General features: G+C 40.4%; 1 protein-coding gene across 5 annotated transcripts in view; it reads right to left on the bottom strand.

The window, feature by feature from the left end:
- si:dkey-201i24.3 (uncharacterized) overlaps nt 1-19,241 on the bottom strand; it is a 38,479-nt gene that overhangs the window by 15,418 nt on the left and 3,820 nt on the right. For 3 of the 5 annotated variants that reach the window (XM_062043813.1, XM_062043815.1, XM_062043814.1), the window contains 6 exons: nt 13,241-13,315; nt 11,421-11,678; nt 11,143-11,274; nt 3,048-3,184; nt 2,752-2,966; nt 2,627-2,686 (listed from right to left, as the gene is read on the bottom strand). In XM_062043813.1, coding sequence (XP_061899797.1) covers nt 2,627-2,686; nt 2,752-2,966; nt 3,048-3,184; nt 11,143-11,252 — 522 coding nt within the window. In that variant the 5' untranslated portion in view covers nt 11,253-11,274; nt 11,421-11,678; nt 13,241-13,315. Of the gene's footprint in view, nt 1-2,626; nt 2,687-2,751; nt 2,967-3,047; nt 3,185-7,455; nt 7,846-11,142; nt 11,275-11,420; nt 11,679-13,240; nt 14,155-19,241 lie in introns of those variants that run through there. The other 2 variants (XM_062043816.1, XM_062043817.1) reach the window with 2 other exon arrangements.

Here is a 19,241-nt window from a genome sequence, read left to right as displayed (position 1 = left end):
AGTTCATTATTGCGTTTACTGCGGATATGGTAGTTAATAAGGGGATATTTCATCCTGAAGTCGACAACTATGACACATTAAGATAAATCAGGGATGTGAAACTGGTTTTCATTGAAGGCCACATCGCGGTTATGGCTGCTATCATAGTAACAGTAAATAATGTATGAATTTGCCTCTGGGTTCCATTATTAATTATATAAATAGTTTACTGTGAAATAGTGTTATTGTTTACAATATTTACAGTAAGTGGAAAAACAGTACCATTGTTTTTTGGCGGGGGGTTTAAGGAAAAAGCTGGCAGCTTAATTGCCAGAATTTTAGTTTTAAATTTAAATTGGTTTTTACAACCTCGTATTGTTAATAGAAAAACAGTACAAGATCTTTTTTTATTCTGGCAACTTCGCTGCCAGTTTTTTTTTTTACCGTAAAAACAAATGTACCGTCTTTCCATTTACAGTAATACACAGTTAAAAACAAAAAAACTCGATTTTACAGTCAAAAACTGGCAGCTCAGTCAACAGAATTTTAACGCAAAAAACAGTAGTAGTTTTTCAATTTACAGTAATATGCTGTGAAGAACAAGGCAACATTTATTGGCATTTTTATTAATTTGATGGGTAGTTTGCTGTAAAGTTACGTATTTTCATTTATGAATTGAAATGAATGAAATAAGTTTATTTCGGTCATAAAATCAACCATCAACCATTAACCATTTTGTGTGAGCAGTTTAAGAGTACAAATTATACATATATAACAATCATACACATTTACACACAAAAGGAAAAGAAAAGAAAAAGCATGAGCGAAAAAGGAATAGGCTGAAGCCAAGGCTTATATTTGCCTATCCTATACCTTCACTGAAAATAAGATTACCTGGAACATCAACGTTAAAAAGAGAAAAAAAAATCAATGGGATGAAAGTAATCGTTGCTATATTTTATAATTTTCAATTATTTCACCTTTCAATGTTTTGTTAAACCTTAACAAAGAAGTCCATGTCTTCAGCTCATCACTGAGCTTGTTCCACCATTTAACTCCTAAAACTGAAATACATCTGTATTTTATATTCCTTCTTGCTTTACCTATTTCAAAAATCAATACCCCCCGTAAATTATAGTTTTTTCCTCTTAATTGAAATAACCTAAGAACAGAACAGCCCAAACGTTGGGAAGCGTTCTCGAAATGAAAGGAAGCAAAAGACACATCGTCATCTCTTTTTAGACAAAAACATGTTTGGAAAGTATGATATAATACTGTAACATGTGTTGCAATATTGGATGCTATTAAAGTTTAAAAAGGTATGCAATTTCAAGCAGTACATCTATTTTTTTTGTCAAAATTAAAAAAAAAAAATTACATTCAGTGAGAAAATATGAAGTATTTTATTGACACATCATTTCCAGGTGTTTGCGGGCCAGATAAAGTGATGTCACAGACCAGTTCTGGCCCCCGGGCCTTGAGTTTGACACCTCTGGAATAAATAATAGATATGTCGTAGTGTTTCCAATCAGGGAGTGTGTGGGAGGGCATGACAATAAAAATTTGAACGACTGGTACAGGATGTCAAAAGGGAAAACAATGTAATTATCTTCCACTAGATGGCAGTAAGTGCATGACTAACCTGTGTATCCACATTATGGACATGTAAAGTTCATGTATGTAGAGCAGTGGTTCTTAACCTGGGTTTAATGGAACCCTAGGGGTTCGGTGAGTCGGGCTCAGGGGTTCGGCGGAGGTCAAGACACACCCGACTCATCGTGTAAATAAAAACGGATACGACAACAGCAGAAGTCAGACTGATTTGCAGGTGTGTCATTTGTTGTGAGTTTATGCACTGTGTTGGTTTTGTTGTTAGAACAAGGTGATGTTCATGCACGCTTCATTTTGAGCACCAGTAATAAAACATGGTAACACTTTAGTATGGGGAAAATATTCACCATTAATTAGTTGCTTATTAACACGCAAATTAGTAACATATTGGCTCTTAACTAGTTATTATTAAGTATCAATCAATCAATCAATCAATGTTTATTTATATAGCCCTAAATCACAAGTGTCAAGTACTTATTGTACATTGTTATTGTATAGTGGGGCGGTATAGCTTGGTTGGTAGAGCAGCCGTGCCAGCAACTTGAGGGTTGCAGGTTCGATCCCCGCTTCTGCCATCCTAGTCACTGCCGTTGTGTCCTTGGGCAAGACACTTTACCCACCTGCTCCCAGTGCCACCCACACTGGTTTAAATGTAACTTAGATATTGGGTTTCACAATGTAAAGCGCTTTGAGTCACTTGAGAAAAAGCGCTATATAAATGTAATTCACTTCACTTCACTTCACTTATTAATGCCTTATTCGGCATGGCCTTATTATAACCCTAACCCTCTAACCCTGGCCCTAACACTCTAACCCTAACCCTAACCAAATAACTCTAAATGAAGTCTTTGTTACTGAGAATATGTTCCCCATTCTAAAGTGTTACCAAAAACATATAACTTTGTCTTGAATTTGAAAAAATACAACATTTTATTTTTCACTAAAGAAGGGTTGGGTGAATGCGCGTATGAAACTGCTGGGGTTCGGTACCTCCAACAAGGCTAAGAACCACTGATGTAGACACTAAAAGACAAACCTTAAATTGAATGCCCTCTGATTCTTTCCTCCTCCTCTCCCACGCCTGGTCTTTGACAATCTGTTAAAAAAGAGCACGCAGCATGTTTGTTTGCGTCGCTGAGGATGTTTCATCTGACAACTGACCTGCAGGTTTTGTACGAGCTCAGCCAGCCTGAGTGTATCATCACACGCCTCACTTCCTGCCTTCGCCATCATCACGCGTCTCAGCGTCGTAACGCAGCCTCGGAGCTCTCGCTCCGTTTCCCCAGGACGCCAGCAGCACGCCGCGGCCTTCGTTGACAGACGCTGGACTTTTTCAGCCAAAGACAAAGCAGACAGAGTCTCGCCGTCCATGTCGCCTGTAACCAGGAGGCGGGGCTTGTTTACAGGGAGATGACGACGAGATGTGGAGCAAGTTAGGCTTGAGTGGAGGTCAGCACCTTGGGGTTGGAGGAAGTAGATGAGAGTGGTCCTGCTACTTCCTGTTAGTGCGTCACGTAGCAGGCAAGGCAAGAGCGGGTGTGTTGGCATGACTTGGCCTGGGGTTTGATCCACGGCCGCCAACAGTGGGTTGACCCTGGAGAGCACCCCGATAATGTTAGCCTGCATAAGACAGTAGCCGTACTTTCTATCAAACATTACAAAAGTGCATACAAGTGGTCCTCGTTTTTCATCGTTCCGTGTTAGGACTTTATGTAGTTATTAGAGATGTCTGATAATATCGGTCTACTGATATTATCGGCCGATAAATGCGTTAAAATGTAATATCGGAAATTATCGGTATCGGTTTTTTATTATCAGTATCGGGTTTTTTTTGGGTTTTTTTTTATTAAATCCACATAAAAAACACAAGATACACTTACAATTAGTGCACCAAGCCAAAAAACCTCCCTCCCCCATTTACACTCATTCACACAAGTGTTGTTTCTTTCTGTTATTAATATTCTGGTTCCTACATTATATATCAATATATATCAATACAGTCTGCAAGGGATACAGTCCGTAAGCACACATGATTGTGCGTGCTGCTGCTCCACTAATAGTACTAACCTTTAACAGTTAATTTTACTCATTTTCATTAATTACTAGTTTCTATGTAACTGTTTTTATATTGTTTTACTTTCTTTTTTATTCAAGAAAATGTTTTTAATTTATTTATCTTATTTTATTTGATTCATTTTTAAAAAAAGTACCTTATCTTCACCATACCTGGTTGTCCAAATTAGGCATAATAATGTGTTAATTCCACGACTGTATATATCGGTTGATATCGGTATCGGTTGATATCGGTATCGGTAATTAAAGAGTTGGACAATATCGGCATATCGGATATCGGCAAAAAGCCATTATCGGACATCCCTAGTAGTTAAGAATGTGCTGTCACAATTAATAAAAGCAATAGTAGTCCTTAGTGTCCAGATGACCGACATCTCACTTCTCTATGCATTTTTAACTCCTGAAAATACAAACCCAAAACCAGTCACTCTGCAATTAACACACCTGACGCTGATGAGTCTCCTGCCTTCATAAGCCAACGTGTCCTGTGTTCCAGTGCCAGAACGTAGCTACTTGTACAAACCCCGTTTCCATACGAGTTGGGAAATGGTGTTAGATGTAAATATAAACGGAATACAATGATTTGCAAATCCTTTTCAAGCCATATTCAATTGAATATGCTACAAAGACAACATATTTCATGTTCAAACTCATAAACTTTTTTTTTTTTTTGCAAATAATCTGTCAAAATATGTTGTTGATGACGAACCCCAAGATGCAGAGAAGGCAGGCTTGGTAAAAGAAAACATGGTTTAATGTCCAAAAGTAAAAATAAAGAAAAGACACAAAGCAGGAACTAGGAACGGCCAAACTGGAAAATGGGAAACAGGATCCAGCAAACAGGAACTAGGAACTAAAAACAGCACGCTGCCAACAGCTATAGGATTCAGGTATTAACGACAAAACAGGTAGGAGCTACAACGACAAGTATTACAATGACAATAATCCAGCGCAGAGTGGAGGACAAAGCAGGTCTAAATAGCAGCTGGCTGATTGACACCAGGTGTGGTCCGGTGCCAATCAGCCACAGCTGAGGGGAAAAAGCACTCAGGGAGACAATCAGGAAATAACCAAAATAAGAGTGCTGACAGGAAACAAAGACAAACACAGAGGAAAAACTAAGACATAGTCAAACTGTCAGGGACAAGCCTGACATAATCATTAACTTTAGAATTTGATGGCAGCAACACGTGACAAAGAAGTTGGGAAAGGTGGCAATAAATACTGATAAAGTTGAGGAATGCTCATCAAACACTTATTTGGAACATCCCACAGGTGAACAGGCTAATTGGGAACAGGTGGGTGCCATGATTGGGTATAAAAGTAGATTCCATGAAATGCTCAGTCATTCACAAACAAGGATGGGGCGAGGGTCACCACTTTGTCAACAAATGCCTGAGCAAATTGTTGAATAGTTTAAGAAAAAACTTTCTCAAGCAGCTATTGCAAGGAATTTAGGGATTTCACCATCTACGCTCCGTAATATCATCAAAGGGTTCAGAGAATCTGGAGAAATCACTGCACGTAATCAGCTAAGCCCCGTGACCTTCCATCCCTCAGGCTGTACTGCATCAACAAGCGACATCGGTGTGTAAAGGATATCACCACATGGGCTCAGGAACACTTCAGAAACCCACTGTCAGTAACTACAGTTGGTCGCTACATCTGTAAGTGCAAGTTAAAACTCTCCTATGCAAGGCGAAAACCGTTTATCAACAACACCCAGAAACGCCGTCGGCTTCGCTGGGCCTGAGCTCATCTAAGATGGACTGATACAAAGTGGAAAAGTGTTCTGTGGTCTGACGAGTCCACATATCAAATTGTTTTTGGAAACTGTGGACGTCGTGTCCTCCGGACCAAAGAGGAAAAGAACCATCCGGATTGTTCTAGGGGCAAAGTGTAAAAGGCAGCATGTGTGATGGTATGGGGGTGTATTAGTGCCCAAGACATGGGTAACTTACACATCTGTGAAGGCACCATTAATGCTGAAAGGTACATACAGCTTTTGGAGCAACATATGTTGCCACACCCCCCCCCCCCCCTCCCTCCACACCCCTGATTGTAAATAATGTAAATAATTCAACGTGATTATCTTGTGTGATGACTGTATTATGATGATAGTATATATGATAGTATATATCTGTATCATGAATCAATTTAAGTGGACCCCGACTTAAACAAGTTGAAAAACTTATTCGGGTGTTACCATTTAGTGGTCAATTGTACGGAATATGTACTTCACTGTGCAACCTACTAATAAAAGTCTCAATCAATCAATCAATCCAAGCAATGTTACCATGGACGCCCCTGCTTATTTCAGCAAGACAATGCTGTTACATCAACGTGGCTTCATAGTAAAAGAGTGCGGGTACTAGACTGGCCTGCCTGTAGTCCAGACATTGAAAATGTGTGGCACCTAAAATAGCAGAAGGGAGACCCCCGGACTGTTGAACAACTTAAGCTGTACATCAAGCAAGAATGGGAAATAATTCCACTTCAAAAATGTGTCTCCTCACTTCCCAAACCTTTACTGAGTGTTGTTAAAAGGAAAGGCCATGTAACACAGTGGTGAACATGCCCTTTCCCAACTACTTTGGCACGTGTTGCAGACATGAAATTCTACGTTAATTATTATTTGCCAAAAAAAATAAAGTTTATGAGTTTGAACATGAAATATGTTGTCTTTGTAGCATATTCAACTGAATATGGCTTGAAAAGGATTTGCAAATCATTGTATTCCGTTTATATTTACATCTAACACAATTTCCCAACTCATATGGAAACGGGGTTTGTACTTGTACAGTAAGCCTCTCACGTCGGGATGATGTTCATTAAGAAATTATCGAGTTCGAGCCCATTATCGAATCCTCTTATCGAACCGATTCCTTATCGAATCTCTTATTGAATCCAGATAGGTTGTTGTGTGTGCACGGAGTTCCAAAAGCCATAGATGTTATATGACTGGGCGGCACGCTGCTTGTATGGAGGAAAAGCAGACGTGACTGAGGACAGCATGCGGCCGTTATAGGGTGAAGGTTTCAGGTGAGAGAGGATGCTAAAGGCACGCCCCAGGGAGCATATAGTGCTGCTATGTGCGTTGTAAGTAAAAAAATTGCAGACGAACACATCACCAACATGGACGAGGTGCCGCTCACTTTCAACATCCCTGTGAAGCACACTGTGGAGAAGAAGGGGACCAGCACAGTAGCCAATACATATGCACAACGGGGCAAGAGAAGTCGGCTTTTACTGTTGTGCTAGCTTGCTATGCTAACGGACAACGAGACTGACTTTGAAAATGAGGAGAGGGTATCTGGCGTGTTTGATGGAGAACTTGCCCAGCTGTTCATTTCGGACACAGAAGATGAGGACTTTGATGGATTTGTGGATGAGGATTGATCAAACAATAATGTGAGTACATTGATAAATACTTCAATAAAGTACAACCCAACTCAGCTTTGCTCCTGCTGCCTTTTTAAAACAGCATGCTAGCGTTTGTTTTAAACTAGCCTATGTTTAACCATGCCTGCGCCCAAAAATACGCTGCGCCTTATTTATGCGTTAAATACAGAAATAGCACTCGTAACTGACACGGCGCATTTTAATACGGTGCGTCCTATGGTCGCGAAAATACGGTGTAGTGGCTTTGATAACGGGAACCGGTTCTCAAAAAGGGATTTGAATCCATGGAATCGGTTCTTTTCTTATCGAACAATCGGGAGAAGCGGTTTCGCACATCATCCCTACTCTCCCATCTCTCGCTTCATTGTGTTTCCTCTGCGTCGTGCTCACTGTGTCTTGTCTTGTGTCGTCATCCAGCAACCCGTCGTCATCCCCTGGTTTCGAGCTGTGTCTCTCGTCTCCCTGGATCCCCTCTGGACTCTCTGCTGCCTTCCTGGATTTCGACCTCACGCCTGCCTTTGGACCACGACGCCTCACTCCAGCCCCTGACCTCCTGCCTGTCCCTGGATCTCTGAGCCTGCCTTTCCCTTTCTGGACTTTCGCACCGATCTCAACACGCACCTTCAAAACTACCTGGTAACACTCCTCATATACTTACCACACATAGTCACACCATATACGGTACATTTGGGTTAATCACACACTTCATATATACTTCAATAAACACGCTGCAAGCTAACAACGTCCCTGCCTCCGTGCCGTCTCCTTCTCCCACTAAAATATATTATCAAACATTCAAACCATTGTTTAAATAGAAATAAATACTAATAAGGATTTCAAAGCAAGTTATCCATCAAATTGTGCAATGTCAAAGTAGCAATACATTTCATGGTCAAATTGTGAAATTTACTGTGGTTTTTACAGCATTTTTCTCTAAATTAAAAAAACTGTACTTTTTTTTACTGTAATAAACTGTGGTGCCGTTTTGGCATTTACAGTAATACACCCAAAAATCTTCAGGTGTTGATTTGTGGTGAATAACAAACAAACTGGCAGCTCAGGTGCCAAAATGTCATTGTAAAATTGCAGTTTTTTATTAACAGTAAAAAAACAAATGTAAATTTTACAGTAAAATTTTGGCAACTGAGCTGCCTTTTTTTTTTTTTTTTACCATAAAAACAGTAGTAAAGTTTTTCCTATTACAGTAAGGTGAAATTTTAGCCACTTACTGTATTTTTTTAATATTTTTTTTTACATTTACCGGTAAGTTTAAAATCTACTAATAAAATGCCTAAATAAATTGTGTAATAATAGTATTCACTGTAAGAAGCGGCCCCCAAACATAACTGCGATGTGGCCCTCAGTAGAAACAACTTTGACACCTCTGATTTATTACACACAAAAAACTAAATGCTATTTTTTATTGATATTAGTTATTATTGTATTAAAGGCCTACTGAAAGCCACTACTAGCGACCACGCAGTCTGATAGTTTATATATTAATGATGAAATCTTAACATTGCAACACATGCCAATACGGCCGGGTTAACTTATAAAGTGACATTTTAAACTTCCCGGGAAACTTCCGCTTGAAAACGTTGCGGTATGATGATGTATGCGCGTGACGTCACGAGGTCAAGGGAAGTGTTTGGACCCAATTCAAATACTTCTGTTTTCTTTGACAACATTCCACAGTATTCTGGACATCTGTGTTGGTGAATCTTTTGCAATTTGTTTAATGAACAATGGAGACTGCAAAGAAGAAAGTTGTAGGTGCGATCGGTGTATTAGCGGCTGGCTGCAGCAACACCAACACCAGGAGGTTGTGTTGTGTTTGAGCTGGATAGCAGACGCACTACCGTGAGTACAGCTTTAGCTTCCAAACATTTGATCGCTTGCCCGTACGTGCGTGTCGCTATGTGCATGTCACGTACGTAACTTTGGGGAAATATATGTTTCTTGCCGACTCTGATGGCGGCCGGGGTGTCGTCAAAAGTGTACAACGCCCGCCGCCGCCGCATCTAAGTTAGCTTCTATTTTTTTAGCTTCGCCAAACTGAAAATTGTTAACCGTGTATTTACATGTTCATGGTTTAATAGTATTGTTGACCTTCTGTCTATCCTTCCAGTCAGGGTTTTTTTAATTTAGTTTCTATCTGCATTTGAGACTGACGCTATCACGTTAGCTCCATAGCTAACTTAGCTTCTATTTTTTTAGCTTCGCCAAGCTGAAAATTATTTATCGTGTATTTACATGTCCATGGTTTAATAGTATTGTTGATCTTCTGTCTATCCTTCCAGTCAGGTTTTTTAAAAATTTTGTTTCTATCTGCATTTGAGCCTGCTATCACGTTAGCTCTGTAGCTAACTTCGCTTCTATTTTTTTAGCTTCGCAAAGCTGAAAATTATTAACCGTGTATTTACATGTTCATGGTTTAATAGTATTGTTGATCTTCTGTCTATCCTTCCAGTCAGGTTTTTTTAAAATTTTGTTTCTATCTGCATTTGAGCCTGCTATCACGTTAGCTCTGTAGCTAACTTAGCTTCTATTTTTTTAGCATCGCAAAGCTGAAAATTATTAACCGTGTATTTCCATGTTCAGTCACTGTGAATGTCCATTTCGCGTTCTCGACTCTCATTTTCAAGAGGATATACCGTAATTTCCGGACTATAAGCCGCTACTTTTTCCCCTCGTTCTGGTCCCTGCGGCTTATACAAGGGTGCGGCTTATTTACGGCCTGTTCTTCTCCGACACCAACAAAGAGGATTTCGGTGGTTTTAGTACGCAGGAGGAAGACGATGACACAATGATTAAAGACTGACTTTTCATATTTTCATGGTTATTTTGATAACGTACAGGCGAGCACTTTGTATTACTTTGCACCGTTGTATTATTTGTACTCTGCACGAATGCTGTTCGCCATGTCAAAGATGTGAAAGTTTGATTGAATGATTGAAAGATTTATTGTTAATAAATGGGACGCTTTGCGTTCCCAAACAGTCATCTCTGTCCCGACAATCCCCTCCATGGTAGCAGGAACCCCTATATACTACGCTAATTACACATCAAAACCCTGCGGCTTATAGTCGGGTGCGGCTTATATATGGAGCAATCTGTATTTTCCCCTAAATTTAGCTGGTGCGGCTTATAATCAGGTGCGGCTTATAGTCCGGAAATTACGGTAGTATCTGAGGTGGTTTAAAATACAAATCCGTGATCCACAATAGAAAAAGGAGAGAGTGTGGAATCCAATGAGCCAGCTTGTATCTAAGTTACGGTCAGAGCGAAAAAAGATACACCCCGCACTACACTGTAGTCCTTCACTCTAAAGTTCTTCATCCACGAATCTTTCATCTTCGCCAAATTAATGGGGTAATAGTCGCTTTCTCGGTCCGAATGTCTCTCGCTCCATTGTAAACAAAGCGGAATTGTGAGGAATCCTTTGTCTTGTGACGTCACGCTACTTCCGGTAGGGGAAAGGGTTGTTTTTATCAGATACCAAAAGTTGCGATCTTTATCGTCGTTGTTCTATACTAAATCCTTTCAGCAAAAATATGGCAATATCGCGAAATGATCAAGTATGACACATAGAATGGATCTGCTATTCCTGTTTAAATAAAAAAAAATCATTTCAGTAGGCCTTTAACTATTGTATTTAAAATGGGATTAATGTTGTTGTTTTTGTGCAAAATATTCAAGAAGCTGCTGGCCTATAAGAAACAAACTGCACTAATGAATTGATAAATCCAACATGTTATTGTTTTATGTTTGCAATTTATTATTGTGTTTGGAGTTCTGCGGGCCATGTGTTGACTTTTATGGGTTTATTTATTATTGGCAAATAGTGTAGAGCAATGCACAGCGTGTCGGCATCCATTAATGCTTGATTAGCAATTAAACGTAGAGCAATTAAATGCTGATAACAGCGTTCGGTTCTTTTCATAGATCATTACTTTCTTCATTACATACCCAAATGCACTTTGCAGCCACTTGGAAAAAGCGAGGACGACAATGTGATCTAATTCAAGTAAGAAGTGGCAAATACGAGTCGGGCATGTTGTGTGCTGTAGTACCAACCCTGTGGGGTCAGTCCTGCAGGCTCCTCCCACCAGGTTGAACAGCTGCAGCCTGCTGCGGCATAACTGCAAGTCCACCTCACCTGCGTGGACTTTCCACTCCACCGTCATTGTGAAGAGTATTGAACGGCAGCTGCTGGACACAAAAGCATTTAATCACGGCTTTAACACAAGCTGAGCTCCTTTTTCCACAATCCCACCAATCAAACTTTGAATTCAGTGTTGTGTAAGCCTTAAGAGTGAGTCAGCAATTACACAACCAGAGTTTATCTGACCCACCGTAACGCTTCATTGGACTCCTGTGCTTCCCTGCATGTCTTGTACACCGTGTAGGCCTCCTCCGCGGAATCCACGCACACCTCGCTTAAATCTCTGACAACACTGAAAAACAAAGGGATTGTTGCAAAGTATAGAGAGAAATACACACAAGCGGCTTTTGATCAGCGGTGTTCACCCTCCCAGGACTGGATGACGGACAAGACCCAGCGTGTTGGTGTCAGGGCTCAGGAGGTCCACACCAGCCCCGTCTGGGTTAAACTGGAAAGAAAACACACACCATGTTCACTAGAAATGTCCATGATTGGGTTGTACCATACCAATGAATTTCGATACTTTTCCAAATAACCACAAAAAAGTGTCTTATTGGCTTCATTTTAGCAGAAAATTTTACAATACACTAAAGATATGTTTCCCATTGCACTCAAAAAACTATTTACAAGTGTATATTTTACATATAGTCTGCCATAGTCTAGGATTAAGTTAGAATTTGGGTTGTACGGTACTAGTATAGTATTGCGGTACTAATGAATCAAAAACGGTACTATACTCTGTTTGAAAATTACCGGTTTTCCTTTTTTTTTTACAGGCATGACGGCGTGTCGTTGTCACGTCGGGACATTGCTGGTTTTACGAGCAGAGGAGCCTGTTCGGCAGCGCACAATCACAGAGTACTTACAAGCAGACACAGTGTGTAGACAGAAAAGGGAGAACATTTCGAACATACCCAACATTTTGTGCTTCCCGCACCATCTTTATTAAACAGTAAAAATTAGAGATGTCCGATAATATCGGACTGCCGATATTATCGGCCGATAAATGCTTTAAAATGTAATATCGGAAATGATCGGTATCGGTTTCAAAAAGTAAAATTTATGACTTTTTAAAACGCCGCTGTGTACACGGACGTAGGGAGAAGTACCGGCCCAATCACATAATATCTACGCTTTTCACACACACAAGTGAATGCAATCCATACTTGGTCAACAGCCATACAGGTCACACTGAGGGTGGCCGTATAAACAACTTTAACACTGTTACAAATATGCGCCACACTGTGAACCCACACCAAACAAGAATGACAAACACATTTCGGGAGAACATCTGCACTGTAACACAACATAAACACAACAGAACAAATACCCAGAATCCCTTGCAGCACTAAATCTTCCGGGACGCTACAATATACACCCCCCCGCTACCGCCTACGCCAAAACCCCGCCCCCCTAACCCCGCCCACCTCAACCTCCTCATGCTCTCTCAGGGAGAGCATGTCCCAAATTCCAAGCTGCTGTTTTGAGGCATGTTAAAAAAAAAATTGCACTTTGTGACTTCAATAATAAATATGGCAGTGCCATGTTGGCATTTTTTTTCCATAACTTGAGTTGATTTATTTTGGAAAACCTTGTTACATTGTTTAATGCATCACAACAAAATTAGGCATAATAATGTGTTCATTCCACGACTGTATATATCGGTATCTGTTGATATCGGAATCGGTAATTAAGAGTTGGACAATATCGTAAAATCGGATATCGGCAAAAAAGCCATTATCGGACATCTTTAGTAAAAATGATGTGTTTTGCCATTCTTCCTCTCCACCCTGTTTCCACTTGTATGCGCTCTGTGTGTGCGTTTTGACACACTTAACATAATGCGCCTCGGCTCTGTGCGTCACCGCCGCATGGCAGCATGTGAATAACATTTTTTTTTAAAGTACCGGTATATATATATTTTCAAAGGTAGTATAGCGTTGTTTTTCCTTCATTAGTACCGGTATACCGTAGAACCCTAATCCATGCTTTAGTGTCACATAAACCAACCTGCAGAAAGGACACGGAGATGAACAGCTCCTTCTTCACTTTTGACATCACATGACTCAGCACATTTGTCAACACCTACAAAAAGGCAAACATAAAGTGTGTCATAAACACCACAATGTTTGTGTGTATTTCTAATGACTTGTTTGCTCCAGGGTGGAAGTGCGACCACCAAGTGACGCTCAACATAACAATGGAACATTCCCATAACTGTCACGCAAGTGTAAAGAGAAGTCAACCCTAAAAATGTGCAGATTTGTTTTTTATCAAAACATTGTTTTTATTTGTCCGAAAACTTGACCATTTGGGCTTTTTTGGCACCAAAAATAGGCTGTTTTTCTCAGTAATCATTTATAAATACAGTGGTACCTCAACTTAAGAGTGAAGAGGCTAAAGTGAGCGTGAAGGACAGTGCTGAGAAGAAGTAACAGATCATATTCATTGAATTAAAGAAAGAAAATCGTCAAAAACCTGGCTAGGCGTGTCGCCACCTTGGCGAAGCATTTTGACTGTTTCACTGCCGGTCTGCACCGTACTGAAGCAGAATGAGTCTAACGCCAGCCAACAATGTTAAAATAATATCCAAAGAGTGGACATTTATCCATGAAAATATGGAAAAGCTGTGTTTGATGGCGAAGCAGTTCCCCGCTCCCATGTGAGTCATTCCGGGTGGTATTTTTTAAAATTTTTACCATTTTGGCTCTTCCCGGGACTTGTGGAACTCATACCCAGGGAGGGATTTTTGACCCTTTTCGGCATTTTTCACATTTTGGCCTGTTTTTGCCTTATTCTTCGCCACTCCCATGTGAGTCATTCCGGGTGGTATTTTTGACATTTTTCGCATTTTGGCCCTTCCCGGAACTTGTGGGACTCACACCCAGGGAGGGATTTTTGACCCATTTGGGCATTTTTCACATTTTGGCCTGTTTTTGCCTTTTTCTTCGCCGCTCCCATGTGCATCATTCCGGGTGCTATTTTTGACATTTTTCCCATTTTGGCTCTTCCCGGGACTTGTGGAACTCACACCCAGGGAGGGATTGTTGACCCTTTTTGGCATTTTTCACATTTTGGGCTGTTTTTGCCTTTTTCTTCGCCGCTCCCGTGTGAGTCATTCCGGGTGCTATTTTTGACATTTTTCGCATTTTGGCTCTTCCCGGGACTTGTGGAACTCACACCCGGGGAGGGATTTTTGACCCATTTGGGCATTTTTCACATTTTGGCCTGTTTTTGCCTTTTTCTTCGCCGCTCCCATGTGCGTCATTCCGGGTGCTATTTTTGACATTTTTCCCAATTTGGCTCTTCCCGGGACTTGTGGAACTCACACCCAGGGAGGGATTGTTGACCCTTTTTGGCATTTTTCACATTTTGGGCTGTTTTTGCCTTTTTCTTCGCCGCTCCCGTGTGAGTCATTCCGGGTGCTATTTTTGACATTTTTCGCATTTTGGCTCTTCCCGGGACTTGTGGAACTCACACCCGGGGAGGGATTTTTGACCCATTTGGGCATTTTTCACATTTTGGCCTGTTTTTGCCTTTTTCTTCACCGCTCCCATGTGCGTCATTCCGGGGGGTATTTTTGACATGTTTCTCATTTTGGCTCTTCCTGGGACTTGTGGAACTCACACCCGGGGAGGGATTTTTGACCCATTTGGGCATTTTTCACATTTTGGTCTGTTTTTGCCTTTTTCTTCGCCGCTCCCATGTGAGTCATTCCGGGTGGTATTTTTGACATTTTGGCTCTTCCCGGGACTTGTGGGACTCACACCCGGGAAGAGATTTTTGACCCTTTTCGTAATTTTTCACATTTTGGCCTGTTTTTGCCTTTTTCTTCGCCCCTCCCATGTGAGTCATTCCGGGTGGTATTTTTGACATTGTTCTCCTTTTTGTTCTTCCTGGGACTTGTGGAACTCACAACCAGGGAGGGATTTTTGACCATTTTTGAAATTTTTCACATTTTGGCTAGAGATGTCCGATAATATCGGCCTGCCGATATTATCGGCCGATATATGTGTTAAAATGTAATATCGGAAATTATCGGTATCGTTTTTTTTTTATTATCGGTATCGTTTTTTTTTTTTTTTTTTTTAAATTAAATCAACATAAAAAACACATGATACACTTACAATTAGTGCACCAACCCAAAAAACCTCCCTCCCCCATTTACACTCATTCACACAAAAGGGTTGTTTCTTTCTGTTATTAATATTCTGCTTCCTACATTATATATCAATATATATCAATACAGTCTGCAAGGGATACAGTCTGTGCTTCCTGCATTATATATCAATATATATCAATACAGTCTGCAAGGGATACAGTCTGTGCTTCCTACATTATATATCAATATATATCAATACAGTCTGCAAGGGATACAGTCCGTAAGCACACATGATTGTGCGTGCTGCTGGTCCACTAATAGTACTAACCTTTAACAGTTAATTTTACTAATTTTCATTCATTACTAGTTTCTATGTAACTGTTTTTATATTGTTGTACTTTATTTTTTATTCAAGAAAATGTTTTTAATTTATTTATCTTATTTTACTAATTTTTTTAAAAAGTACCTTATCTTCACCATACCTGGTTGTCCAAATTAGGCATAATAATGTGTTAATTCCACGACTGCATATATCGGTTGATATCGGTATCGGTTGATATTGGAATCGGTAATTAAAGAGTTGGACAATATCGGAATATCGGATATCGGCAAAAAGCCATTATCGGACATCCCTAATTTTGGCCTGTTTTTGCCTTTTTCTTCGCCGCTCCCATGTGAGTCATCCTGGGTGGTATTTTTGACATTTCTTTCATTTTGGCTCTTCCCGGGACTTGTGGGACTCACACCCAGGGAGGGATTTTTTACCCTTTTGGGCATTTTTCACATTTTGGCCTGTTTTTGCCTTTTTCTTTTCCGCTCCCATGTGAGTCATTCCGGGGGGTATTTTTGACATTTTTCTCATTTTGGCTCTTCCCGGGACTTGTGGAACTCACACCCAGGGAGGGATTTTTGACAATTTTTGGCATTTTTCACATTTTGGCCTGTTTTTGCCTTTTTCTTCGCCGCTCCCATGTGAGTCATTCCGGGGGATATTTTTGACATTTTTCTAATTTTGGCTCTTCCCGTGACTTGTGGAACTCACACCCAGGAGGGGATTTTTCACCGTTTTCTGCATTTTGGGCACCAAAATTTGGAAAAACTGCGGTAGAAAATGGATGGATGGATGTTTAAAATCAGGCCCAGGATGTGGCAACCTAGGATAGATAATGTACATTATTATTACACTACTTCATAAAACCACTATAGTTCTTAGTAGTGTTGTATTGTTTTTATACAATACTGCTTATTTAAAAGTGAGTTTTTCTTTTTAAAAGGCTTTTTTCATGCTTAAATAGTGCTGTGGGGGCCAAGCACCATTTCAACCGATTTCACTTAATTGTAATGGGAGATTTGAGATACAAGTGTTTTAAGTTAAGAGATTAAGCTTGTAAATTGTTGTACTATGTGAGAATAATGTGGTAGTCAAGTATATAATGTCAGCATAGTGCAAAAACTGCATTCAAATGCCGCATACTGTAGCGAGCCTTGGTCGCAGAGGAAATGTTCAGAAGCAAGTTTTAAGGGAGTGCTCTTTTATTAGCTGCGCACACAGCACAAATAAACCGAGGGTCATCAACTCCAACCACCATATCAGTAACGGTGCTATCAACACAAGCACAGGGCATGCTGTTTTGCAGACTTTTTAGGTATTAAAACGCTTTGTGTACTGCTGGGTGCTGACCCACTAGGGGGTCACGTCACAGACAGCTAGTCAAAAATTACACCAAAATGTTTAATATACTTAATCCATAATACAAACCTTTTTGGATAGGCATCTTCCTCATTTGTATATAATAAATGCACAGATAAATATATATATGTGAAAGATCACATTGTGTGGACAAATTCAGTGCCATTTTGTTATTCAATTAAGCTTTATATGAATTATTTTCAAGCATCATTCCCTCATTTCTTTATTAATCTGCTAAGCATTTACAAAACCCAAAACCAGTGAAAATGGCACGTTATGTAATTTGTGACTAAATACTGAACAGAATGATTTTCAAATCCTTTTCAACTTATATTCAATTGAATAGACAGCAAAGACAAGATATTTCATGTTTGAACTGAGAAACTTTTTTGCAAATAACCATTAACTTAGAATTTAATGGCAGCAACACATTGCAAAAAAAGTTGGCACAGGTGCATGTTCACCACTGTGTTACATGGCCTTTCCTTTTAACAACACTCAGTAAAGTTTTGGGAACTGAGGAGACACATTTTTGAAGCTTTTCAGGTGGAATTCTTTCCCATTCTTGCTTGATGTACAGCTTAAGTTGTTCAACAGTCCGGGGGTCTCCCTTCTGCTATTGCAGGTGCCACACATTTTCAATGGGAGACAGGTCTGGACTACAGGCAGGCCAGTCTAGTACCCGCACTCTTTTACTATGAAGCCACGTTGATGTAACACCTGGCTTGGCATTGTCTTGCTGAAATAAGCAGGGGCGTCCATGGTAACGTTGCTTGGATGGCAACATATGTTGCTCCAAAAGCTGTATGTACCTTTCAGCATTAATGGTGCCTTCACAGATGTGTAAGTTACCCATGTCTTGAGCACTAATACACCCCCATACCATCACACATGCTGGCTTTTACACTTTGCGCCTATAACAATCCGGATGGTTCTTTTCCTCTTTGGTCCGGAGGACACGACGTCCACAGTTTCCAAAAACAATTTGAAATGTGGACTCGTCAGACCACAGAACACTTTTACACTTTGCATCAGTCCATCTTAGATGAAAACTTGGGCCCAGTAAAGCCGGCGGCGTTTCTGGGTGTTGTTGATAAATGGCTTTCGCTTTGCATAGTAAAGTTTTAACTTGCACTTACAGATGTAGCGATGAACTGTCAGTGACAGTGGTTTTCTGAAGTGTTCCTGAGCCCATGTGGTGATATCCTTTACACACTGATGTTGCTTTTTGATGCAGTACCACCTGAGGGCTCGAAGGTCACAGGCATTCAATGTTGGTTTTCGGCCTTGCCGCTTACTTGCAGTGATATCTCCAGATTCTTTTAACCTTTTGATGATATCACGGAGCGTAGATGGTGAAATCCCTGAATTCCTTGCAATAGCTGGATTGAAAAATGTGGTTCTTAAACTGTTTGACAATTTGCTCAGGCATTTGTTGACAAAGTGGTGACCCTCGCCCCATCCTTGTTTGTGAATGACTGAGCATTTCATGGAAGCTGCTTTTATACCCAATCATGGCACCCACCTGTTCCCAATTAGTCAGTTCATTTATGGGATGTTCCAAGTAAGTGTTTGATGAGCATTCCTCAACTTTTTCAGTCTTTTTTGCCACTTTTGCCAGCTTTTTTGAAACATGTTGCAGGCATCACATTCCAAATGAGCTAATATTTGCAAAAAATAACAAAGTTTACAAGTTCGAACGTTAAATATATTGTCTTTGCAGTCTATTCAATTGAATACGTGGCCTAGTGGTTAGAGTGTTTGCCCTGAGATGGGTAGGTTGTGAGTTCAAAGCCCAGCCGAGTCATACCAAAGACTATACAAATGGGAGCCATTACCTCCCTGCTTGGCACTCAGCATCAAGGGTTGGAATTGGGGGTTAAATCACCAAAATGATTCCCGGGCGCGGCCACCACTGCTGCCCACTGCTCCCCTCACCTCCCAGGGGGTGATCAAGGGTGATGAGTCAAATGCAGAGAATAATTTCGCCACACCTAGTGTGTGTGTGTGTGTGTGTGTGTGACAATCATTGGCACTTTAACTTTAATAAGTTGAAAAGGATTTGCAAATCATTGTATTTTGTTACGATTTACACAATGTGCTAACTTCACTGGTTTTAAGTTTTGTAAAAAGAAAACTGGATATTGGTTTGATTTCAATAAAAGCGGGTTGTGACTTAATGGCCGTGGGAAAAATGGTGGTCCCAGGTTGTGACCCTG

Source organism: Entelurus aequoreus, linkage group LG04, assembly GCF_033978785.1.
Source record: "Entelurus aequoreus isolate RoL-2023_Sb linkage group LG04, RoL_Eaeq_v1.1, whole genome shotgun sequence".
Taxonomy (NCBI): Eukaryota; Metazoa; Chordata; class Actinopteri; order Syngnathiformes; family Syngnathidae; genus Entelurus; species Entelurus aequoreus.
This window is presented reverse-complemented; position numbering and strand designations above follow the sequence as displayed.